The following is a 10,833-nucleotide window of genomic DNA, read 5'->3' on the forward strand; positions in this document are numbered from 1 at the left end:
ATCACGCTTCCTTTTTTGGTTTTCTTTTAAAGGAGAGTTGCATGTTTGGGTTTTCTCCCCCAGGCAAAGGTTTAGCCATGGAAGGAAGAGAGGATACCAGAAAGAGGGAACTGCGTGTGCAAAGGCTCTGGTGAGTGGGCCTGTCATCATGGGAGACCTGAAGGAAGTCAGTGAGGCTGGAAGGTGAAGCCCAGGGAGAGAAGTGAGACAGGAGCCTGGAGAGGCCACAGGTGCCAGATCTGAGCGCCTTGTGATCTGGGGCAGGAAGTTCTGACTTTGTCCCAAGAGCAGTGTAGAACCACAGAAGGTGTATGTTTTAGAAAGATCCCCCCGGAGCCATGTGCACGATGAGTGGAGGGCCCAGAACAGAGCAGGGAGGAAGCCACTGCTGCCATCCAGATGGGCAACGGCCACCTGGCCAGTGGAGGGATATTAGAGAACGGAACTAGGTTGGGAACCTAGACAGGACATGGTGGGTAAGGGAAGATGTCTGCGTTTCTCTGTGGGTGGCTAGTGGCCAGGGAGCCCATCACTCTCCTTATATTTCCTTTGCTGTAACCCTGAGGAATGACACAGGTATACAAACAAAAATAGTTTATTTGAGGATGGAAGACCCAAAATTGGGTGAGGGCACAGCAGCTGCCAGGAGTTGGCACAGATGACCCCACCTCTTCAGGGGAGCCCAGCAGCAAAGAAGCCCCTCCCTGGGCCCCCTAGCTGCCTCCCCCACTTCCTGGAGGAAGGATTGTACAACTACCAAGAATCATCACCGTTGTCATCAGAACGTGGTGAGGTTCTCAAAGTTTGGCCAGCAATTTTCGGCGTAGTAGTTGATATTAATAATAATTACTCTGGCTGTGTAATTACACAGTGACTGTGCCAGGTTAGACCCACCATCCCGTGGTGAGTGGGGTCTGTGATGAGGAGAAGCAGGCAGGGACAGGTGAGTCTCTCCGGGAGGCCCCATTCCAGCCTCCAAGGTGGCCCTTCCCAAAGGCACCTCTCCCTCCCGTGCTTCCAGCAGCTGCCTGCTCTCCACTTTTCCCACAGCCACTGGCCAAGGTTGGATTCAGGCTGGGGCTGTCCTCGGTAGCCCGTGCACTCTCCCAGGTCTCAATGACCCTTGTCAGGCCGGTCCTTCCTCCAGAAGCCCCGGTGGGCGGCCCAGGAGGCCACGAGCTCACAGTTGTGGTAAAGGAACATTCCTGAAAGGGTGAGTGCAATGCCCACATAGCTGAGGGTACTGAGGTGACTGCCAAACAGGAGCCGGGACAGGACGAGGTTGCCCACAACAGTGAGGTTGCCCAGGACGTGGACGGTGAGGGCAGAGGTGAGGGCCAGCAGGGAGAAGCTGGCTAGGTTGTAGAGCACAGACAGGAGGCAGCTGAGCAGGATGCAGGCCCAGAGGCGGGAGTCAGTGGGCGCAGGTGGCAGTGCCACACCGGCCTCCAGCACCAGGGCCGCGCCTGCCAGCAGGCAGAAGCTGGGCAGCGAGGTGGCATACAGCAGGGTCACCGCGTCCAGTCTCTCCTCTTGCAGCAGGGCACCTGCAACCAGGAAAGCAGCCATCAGCACACAGTGGGAGACAACCCCCATTCAGCCAACCAGCATGACCTCCGAGGCCCATCCTCCAGGAAGCCTGCCCCTCTGGCAGAGTTAGTAGCACCTGCTCTGTAACGTCAAGAATCTGGAATCCGACTTCCTGGATTGTGATCGGTATCCACTCCTTACTAGCTGTGCCCTGGCACTTACCCAGGCCTCGGTTCCCTCACCTGCCAAGTTGGGTGGTAATAAAACCTAGTACACAGGGGTTTTATAAAGATCAAAATAGATAATGTACATAAAGCCCTTATGAGGTAAGTGCTTTACAATAAATGTAAAAAGATAAAATAAAATAAATAGGCCTGTTATCACTCACTTCAAACTGCCTTCGATAGGCGGAAACAATAATGTGCTTGTGATACCAAAATGATCAATAAACATGAAATGTGACTCAAAAGAAAAAAACCAAAAACAAACAAAAAAATCTTCAGGGGCTCCCCAGGCCCTGGAGAAAACTATCCTAGGTTCTGAGCTACCGTTAAAGGCCCTAAATCCACCTTTCTTGGCCTCAGCCTTATCATACCCACAGTGCAGCTCCCACCACCATAGCAGGGACAGGCCAGCAGAAGGTCCCAGCTCTGTCATTTACTAACTATGTGGCCTTCACATTTAAAAAAAGAGAGGGAGTTTTAAAATAATAAATTGTTTGAGTCAAAAGTTGGGTCCACTCATGTTTCATTCACTTATGACCACTGCGATGACAAGGAAACAACAAAAAATTGTGCTTGGCTCTCACTCACTAAATCAGCATCTTTTGCTACCAACACTGGGGCTTGTTGAGATCCAGGCTAAAAGGAAACCTTTTAGCTTTGCAAGGAAAGAGGGGATCCTACCACCTTGCATATGTGTGAATGCATGTGTGTGTGTGTGTGTGTGTGTGTGTGTGTGTGTACAGACGCATACGCACATTACCACCCAGCTGGTTCACAAAGGAAATGGTGCCCATCAGCAAAATCAGACACAGGTGAATGGGAGTATTTGCAAGAGAGCAATGACTGTTTGGGGCCTTGTTCAAATTTTTGAGGAGAAAGATGAGTAATCGATCTAGGGGCTCACCGAGCCTCTGTGCATTTTCTGACAAACACTTTCCAAAGAGCCACAGAGGAGCTTACTCATAGGCTATGCTTAGAATAGAAAATCTTACTTCTCTCTCGATGTCAATCTGATGTTTTGGCTTTGTTCTCTAGGCAACAGTCCCTCCAGCTCCAGCATTTCTAGAAATGATCAGATAATTGGAATGCCTCCTGCTCATTCACTCCGAATGTAGCAGTTACGAGCTGCCTGTGGCCTGCATATTAAAGATCCAATCACTAGAGGGTGTTTAGGATTTTAGGTGAACGTCAATTCTTTGAGGCTGCCAGGCCAGGAAGGTCCTAACCTCCCCACCCTGCCCTCCACCTCCCCTCCCTGCAGCCCACGGAAAGAACGGCGACTCACTCCACCCGAGGCTCCCCAAATGCCAGCCTGTCATCCTGCCTCCTCAGTGACCCCTCCTCTGCCAGTGTCACCCCCCCCCCAAAAAAAAAAAAACCTTCCATTTTAACCTCTCCTTCTTCACAGACATTTTAGTTTCGGCATCTGAACATACCCAAGCTTCTGCCACATGCAGACAAACGTTCTCTAGACCCTGTTCCGCTGGCTACTGGCTTCTCCCATCCTTACTCCTTTACTAGCTGTGTGGTACGAGGCAAGTCACCCTCTCATGGCCTTGTCTCCTTGTGTGTAGCATGAGGAGAGTGACAACATCCCCCCACACACACACGCACACAGGGCCTGATACCCAGCAGAAACTGCACACTACAGCAGCTGTCTGGATCCCCCACACTCTGCTCCTGCTGGCTGCCACCCTGTTTCCCGCTCCCAGAATGCCCTTTCCTGCTCTGGCTGTAGGAAGAGCTGGGTACAGCATGGGTACACAGTGTTTGCTGCTATTATTACACTACTGTTATTACCATCACTGCGTGCCTCCTCCCCAGGCAGCCTTCTCTGGTTTCTCTTAGAAGTAACTGCTCTCACCACACCTTTGTCCGCTTGGCGCTAGAGCTTCTCTTCTGCTGTTGCGATGTGTTTCTGAGTGTGTCTTCCCAACAGCCTGAGAGCTCAGAGGACAGGGATCGGATCAGGCTGTTCCCTGATGTACGCACAGGCGAGTACAGCTGAGAACAAGCTCAACAAGCTGGCACCCCACTTCCCAGCCTTTCTGTGAGTGGGAGGTTGGCATCACTCCTCTCCCCACTGTAGCCCCCTGTGTCTGCAACTGGCTCACGTAGGAAGAAGGCTGCTGGCCCTGCCTATGACTGCCTGGGTGTTCCTCTTTCTGGACTCTCATCCTCTGCTCCCATGGAGTCTGCTCTCAAGATAGAATCTGGTGTGAGCCATTTACACTCTAGTCTGAATCTGGTCCTGGTGCTTTTCCTGGAACCTCAGGAAGTAGAAACCTCCTCTTGTCCATAACCCATGATACCCCCTTGGCTCCAATCTGCTTCTCCCCATCTCTGCCAGACCCCATCTCTGTTGGTGGGGTCTCTAGCCTCCTAAGTTCCCTCCTTAGCACCCTGAGCCATATAGCCTAATCGGCCAGCTGTCAGAGCCTTTAATAAATCCACCACTTAAGGCGTACCTGCCCTGTGCCAGGCTGCAGGCCAGGTGCTGGGAACACGGAGATGCCCCAAGCTAGTCTATGGCCTCTCAGAGCTCCTGTCTGGTGGGAGGCAGACAGGTAACCAAATGGCTGTAAAACAGGGCATTCAGAGTCTTGATTCAGGAAGCAGAGGGTGCTGCTGGAGTCTGGAGTGAGCACCCAACACACCTCAGGGGCCACGTAGTTGACACAGGAGAGGTGGAGTGAGCTGGCAGAGGCCAAGATGGCCTGATGCCAGGCACCTGCCACTCCGTGCCAGTGTGCCTGAGGCCTGGCCGGCCACAGCCCATCCTGCAGGCTGGGGCTCCTTCTGGGTGAGGAACACGGGGCCTTAGCAGGCATGGTGAGGCTGGGGCCTTCCTAGCCTTGTGACCCTGTCTAGGCTGGGGTGGGGAGTGGGTGTGCCCATGCGGTCAGGTTTCCCATGGCCCAGAACTCACGCCCGAGCTCAGTCACCAGCTCTCATATAACCTGAGGGCAAAAATAGAACTGGGCTTCATCCCTACCACAGGGCCTGGGAGGATAGGGACAGGACCTCTGGTTCCTGGCTCTAAAGATGCCAGGGCAGGGCTACACTCTGACTTCAGCCTTCCACGGCTGCAGGCTACTCCCAACTCCAGCCCAGTGCCCTTGGAGTATCCCCTTCCTTCTCCCAGGCCTGGGTCACAGAATCTTAGAGCTGGAAGGAAGGGAAAGAGGCCCCTAGGACTCTTTCAACTCCAACCCTCCTCCACTGAACAGACGGGGAAACTGAAGCTCAGGTAAAACCTGGACCTGCCCAAGGTCACCCAGCATGTGAGCAAATGTGTGGCTGTAATCCATGCCTCCTTGCCCCGACTGGGGGCCCTGGCCTCTCCCACATCTCCTTTGGGTTCAGGCAGAGAGAGGGTGGGTCTGTGATTCAGATCCCCTCAGGACAGGCAGAAAGGCAGCCGCCTCCACTCTGCCTGTCCCAGAGTGATTTAGCAGTCTAGTCCTGGAGCATCTACTCCACCCTCTGCCCAGAGTTCCTCTGTCTCCTTTCATCAGAGGTAAGGTGACCCTGGGCAAATAATGTACCTCTGCGGGTCTCAGTTCCATCATCTATAGAATGGGGGTGAAGGTGTTGGTTGCCATGACTACCCAAGGTCAACACCCAGCATGGGACCTGTTACACTGCAGCTCCCAGTAAACATGAACCGTCCCAGACTTAGCCAAACCCCTGGCCTTCCAAACCCCAGCTCAAGTCTTTGCCCACCTTCTCTCTCAGTTTTCCCCACTATCAGGCTTCCCTCTGCATCCACAGCCTTCTGGCACATCTTGGACAGCATAGAAATTTACTGCCTGGGTTCAAATCTTACTTCACGCTCACTGGCCACAAGGCCCAGGGCAAGCCCCTACCTGTCAAATGCAGACAATACAGTGAGTTCCTTGATCAGGGCAGTCTGGAGATCCAACGAGATAAAGAGACAAAACATGGGACACAGATCAATGGCAACTATTATTAAATATTAGTTGGGCCTCTAGAGCCTAGGTTTGGGGCCTGGAACTCACTGAGCTATTGAACTTTTCTGAGCCTCAGTTTCTGCTTCTTCCAAAACCATGAGGACTCAGTTTCTTCTTCTGTAAAATGCCATAGCCCTCACAGGGCCATCCAGGCCACATACCCACCCTGATCCCCACCTCCTTGGCCAGTGACCCAGGCACTTACTCTGCTGAACGGACTTGAGACCACGGAGGCAGGTGGCCGCCAGCAGGAAGCCACAGCCAGCGGGAGGTGTCCGGAGCTCACCGGCCAGGCTGCAGGCAGCCCCCAGGCAGAGTGGGCCCATGGCGGCAAACTGTAGCGGGTGGTGGCGACGGCCAAGCAGCAGTGCCGACAGGGCCAGCGTGATCAGCGGCGTGGTAGTGGTGGCCAGCTGTGCCAGGTCCAGGGGCATAGCACTCAGGCCCACGTTGCCACAGGCCATCGAGGTGCCAAACGTAAGGCTGAGCAGCAGCACTTGACGACGGGTACCACTGGGCATGGGGCGCCGTGCCCCCCGGTGGCATGCCAGTGCTGCTGCCAGCATGTGTAGTGCTGAGAGCAGCAGGGGCCGCCCAAAGCCATGCACTGTGAAAATCCATTTGTTGAGGCTGGACATGCTGGCTCCTGCCAGCAGCCACACCAGGGCTGCTATGGCCACCCGGGCCCGGCCAGGCCGTCCAAGGGCCTGGGGAATAGTGGGGGGCCACTCGGGGGATCCAGACACCCGAGCACCTCTAGCCACTGCCACTGCCTCAGCAGAGGTCATCCTGCCGTCATGATGCTCCAGAGGACAGTGGCACATCCGTACCAGTGGGGCTGGGACAGGAGGCCAGCTCCCCAGTGGCCAGCTCTAGGCCACCAGAGAGCCCCCCTTAGGGCCAAGCCAGATCCTGGTTCCTCTGATCCCAGCCCTCCACTCAGACAGGTGAGAAAACTGCTTCTTGTGCCAGGCCTGTGCCAGCCGAGGTCCAGGAGCTATGCTGTGTTCCCGGCTCAGGAAGGGCAGAGCGCAGGTCGTGGATGTTGCGATGCCAGGTTCTTTGGTGCTCAAGTCAGGCCTAGTAAGCTCCGGGCTCCTCTGCCCCGTGCCTGGTGAAGCCTTCACTCTTCTCCCCGCCTAGTGCCCGCACTATGCGTAGATGGAATCTTCGTTCTTTTGCCTCTTCGGTCCAGATCCCCAGTTCTGCGTGTTCAGGCTGTGCCCAGGCCTGGCAGGGGCGATCCAGGCTCCCGAGCCGGGTGGTACCCAATGGCTGTGGCTCGCTGCTTCCCACAGTGACCAGGCCCAGCGGCTGACACGCCGGTCCTAGTTCCGGCCGGTGCCAGGCGGTGAGCTCGGCTCGGCTCGGCTCCGGCAAGGCCTGCCCTCCAGCTCCGGCTCCCGGCGGCTCTGGCTGCGACTCCGGCAGCAGCTCCCACTCAGCTCCAGCCCCGGCCCGGGCCACGGGGGGAGTCCTTCTGCTCTTGGCCCCGCCTCCGCCACCGCCGCCCGCGCCCCACCCGGAAAGTTGGGCTGAACCCCCGGCCCCGCCCTTGTCCAGGCCCCGCCCCCGGAGCCGCAAGGGACGTCTCGCCCCGCCTCCACGCCACCCGCTGGCCCACCCTCCTCCATCGGCCTTACGTTCCCTCCATCAGTTGACACCCCCCAGCTGAAATGGTCAGCCTGTTTGTCCCCCTTCCCCCACTGGTGGGAGATCAGGCCCCACCCCACCCAGAGCCAAGGCGAGTCCCCCATAGAGATCAAAACAAGGTGGGAGACGCGGGTATTTTTCTGAGGGAGCCCGATAAAACTCCAGCTTCACAGGAGACTCCACCTTCTAGGACCAGCCCCCACCAAGGGGCCTCCACTCCAGGACCGGTCTCGGGACCACCCGGTCTCTGGCCACAGTTATCCCGTGGGACCTCAGCTTCCAGAAGGGTTGGACCACGGGGCCCCTTAAGGCCCCTCCACTGCCCCTCCCTAGTCCCAGCACCTCCTCCCTCTTCCATCCCGGGGCGGGCACCTCTAAGGCAGGCGGAGGGAAGCTGAATCACTAACGCCACCACAGTTACGGAAGCAGGGTACCGCTGGCCAGCATCCATTCCCTGCCCCATCCCCTGGGCACTCAGAGCTGACTCATAATTGGACTTTCTGGGATGCACCCTCTGCCCACAGCCGTGGCAGGACAAATGACTTGGGTGGTCTGGGAGGCAAAGCAGCTGCCACTAAGCCCTTGCCTCTTCCTAGGTCTCAGTGTTCCCATCTGAAAGACGGATGCCCCAGGCAGGACAAACAGATCTAGATTCTAGGCCCAGCACTGGCCTCTCTGAGCTCCCAGCCAGGTGCTTAGTACCAGCCTCTTTCCTGACGTCGGGCTGCCTTCTCTGCGGGAGCTCCTGCCCACTGGTCACCGCTAACCCCTAGTCTGTGATGACAGCAACCTGTCTAGAAAAACAAGACGGCAAGGGTCTAAGGCGCCCTCTGGTGGTCAGATGGCGGAATGGCTGCAAGTGTCCCTCAACCCCCATCACAATCCTTGGACGTGGATTTAAAAGCCCCAGCCTCACTGGAGACCTACTGACTCAGACGCTCCGTGGTGAGCTCAGGAATCTGCATTTTTACATTTGCCTCTGGTGATCCTGACGTCCGCTGGAGACTGCAAATCACTGCTGAATAGTCCAAACTGTATGTCAGAGGATTTCTAGGCCAAGGACCAAAATGTGGGGGCATTTAAACAGGCTTTCTCTAGGAGGGGTTGTAGGAGGGAAACTGAGCCAGCCAAGGGGACATACCCCTCCACCCATATTTCTTGAAGAGTAGGAATCAGGGCCCTCTAAAGGTTATATTCTTTTTGGGATTCTGTCAGTTGCCAGTAAGTTTCCTTTAATAAAAAATAATTATAAGTTTAAAAAATAATAAACACACTGACCTCCTCAGGGCTTTGCTGGCGGGGAGTGGTGGACAGTGAAACTCTGTCTACACCTCCTCCATGACTGCCACAAAGCTGCTCCCACGTGCCCTGTCTGGTGAGGGATGGGCAATGGGGAATAAGGGTTAACCAAGGTGAGGCCTGGGTGCGTTGGTAGGATGGAGAGAGCTGTGCACTGTGGGTAGGAGACAGGAGGGAGGCTGAGGGCAGAACCCCAAGGTGACCTAGCAGATGGTCCTACATGGGAGTCCAGAAGGGCCAGGGTGCAGAAAGACATCACACCACTGGCTGCCAGGGACAGAGAGCTCTCCATTCTAACCAGTCTGCACGGTTACTCCTGGAGCTGGATGCCACGGAGAGCTCGGTGAGAGGAAGGAATCAACATGCCCAGGTTTGTTGTGCCAGCCCAGGTCGGTCTGGCTCCAGAGCTTCACTTTCTAACCTGGGCTCCCCACAGGTTATTCCTTTGTGGGAGAATGGGGGTGGGGTGGGCGGCGCATCCAGCTTCATAGAGGGCTGTAGGGGGCTCCCACTCACTCTTTGAGGTCCACCTGAAAGCCCAGAGCAGCCCAGGGCACCCTGCCCTTGCCCACAGGCTCCCAAATGCCCCAGATCTGAGTGCTGCCCTTTGGGGGCTCAGGCTGCTGCTGTGGAAACAGGTGACGTGGGGAGAGACTCTGGGAAGCACCGGGAGGGGAGAAGAACCCATTTCCAGCAACTGGGCTATAGAGGCTGTGGGACGGGCCTCTCCTCTTGTCGCTGCATTGTCCCTAGACAAATCACTTCACTGCTGGGGCCTCAGCTTCCTCATTTGTGCTCTATGATGAGCGGATAGGCATGAACATACTGTGTGAGCCAAGGTGCCATCGGAGAGCTATGACTTAGGAAATAGGCTGAGAGGGGAAGTGGCCTGTCTGGAGCCGTTCAGATCAAAACGACTAGACACAATCCTAGACCTCAGTCCCCAGGGAGGATCTCTGTTTAGCAGACACTTACTGTGGGGGTCTGCACCAGACGTGACTGTCCTCTCACCCACACCCATTCTCAGGGTCCCAATCAATTGTGTCAGACTAGACACCTGACCCAGTGTCCACTGGTTGGCTGTGCCAGTCAGACCTCTCTCCAGGCTTTGGGATATAGGCTAACAAAATAAGAAAGAGCTAGGGATTTGAACTGAAAGGTGGCAGAGTCACTGCTGGGCTCGTACTTGGAGAAAGCTGCCAGGGGGACTCAGAGAAGGCCTGAGGATGGTGGAAGCAACGGAGCCCTAAGTCCCAACTTCCATTTCTCCACCGCCCTTGGTTGCCCCTGAGTTGGTGGGCTGGGTCTTTTCAGCAAATATCTTTTGATTTGAGCAATATTCAGTAGCTTCCTGTTTCTCAGAGCCAAACATACCCCGACTAAGACAGTCCCTCTGGAGGGTGGATCACACCGAGCTCATGGACTCCTGAAAGCCCACAGCAGGGACATCCACTGCAGTTACCATCTACCCTCTCTCTAACCTGGCCTGAGACCTGCCACAGCCCGCCTCCCCTGTGTGGGAGGGGCTCGTGGCTTTCTCACTTGGTGTCTCAAGGGGTGAGGAGACGGCAGGGTGGTGTAGTGACAAGTGGCAAAGGATGGAGTCAAGGGATGAGGATCTGGGCTCTGCTACCTCTAGGCTATGTGACCTGAGGCAAGCCAAGACCTCTCTGATTCTCTACCCTTCTGCAACACAGGGCAGGTCCTGAATCCTCCCGGAAGTGCCCCTGGCTGTGATTAAGGAATGACCAGTGAACAAACACTCTGGGTTCTGGGCACAGACAATTCACCTTAGAAACAGAGGCCACTTTTTCAGTGGGCTTTCTGATACTTTGATGCTTATTTCAAAATAAAAAAGAATTTTCTCAATCACCTACTTCCCCTACCTGCCCAGACCCTAAATATTTGAAACTGGTGCTCTAGAGAGAAGTATCCGTTTAATCTGCAGCTTTGGGAATCACTCCACATGCTGTCTGTCAGGACCCCTTCGAGGGCAGCCTTCCTTCCTAACCTCAGAGGGGTAGGGCAGGCAGGTTGCCTCCCTGGCCTAAATCCCAGTTCGCGGAGGGCAGCCCAGAGTCCAGGGCCCTCCCACTGAGAAGCAGGGTCCTGGCACCTTGGCTGCTGAGACTTGGGGTAGTACCCTGACTGCA

At 55.6% G+C, this 10,833-nt stretch overlaps 1 protein-coding gene across 1 annotated transcript; it reads right to left on the bottom strand.

Moving 5' to 3' along the window:
• Nucleotides 1–579: 579 nt before the first annotated feature.
• On the bottom strand, nt 580–7,177 carry SLC35E4 (solute carrier family 35 member E4). Its single transcript, XM_019743134.3, has 2 exons — nt 5,934–7,177; nt 580–1,547 (listed from the first exon to the last, which is right to left on the bottom strand). Exons 1-2 carry the CDS (start codon nt 6,550–6,552, stop codon nt 1,114–1,116), a joined length of 1,053 nt encoding a protein of 350 aa, XP_019598693.3. The 5' UTR covers nt 6,553–7,177; the 3' UTR covers nt 580–1,113.
• Nucleotides 7,178–10,833: the final 3,656 nt, after the last annotated feature.

The sequence above is a fragment of the Rhinolophus sinicus genome, chromosome 9 (genome assembly GCF_057876585.1).
Source record: "Rhinolophus sinicus isolate RSI-liver-muscle chromosome 9, RSI-T2T, whole genome shotgun sequence".
NCBI classification, from domain to species: Eukaryota; Metazoa; Chordata; class Mammalia; order Chiroptera; family Rhinolophidae; genus Rhinolophus; species Rhinolophus sinicus.

Bases quoted from the DNA above. Each gene is read 5' to 3' on its own strand.
- SLC35E4 (XM_019743134.3), bottom strand. From the start codon at position 6,552: ATGTGCCACTGTCCTCTGGAGCATCATGACGGCAGGATGACCTCTGCT. The intron at 1,548-5,933 runs GTAAGTGCCTGG...TCCTGGTTGCAG, and splicing joins TCTCAAGTCCGTTCAGCAGA to GTGCCCTGCTGCAAGAGGAG.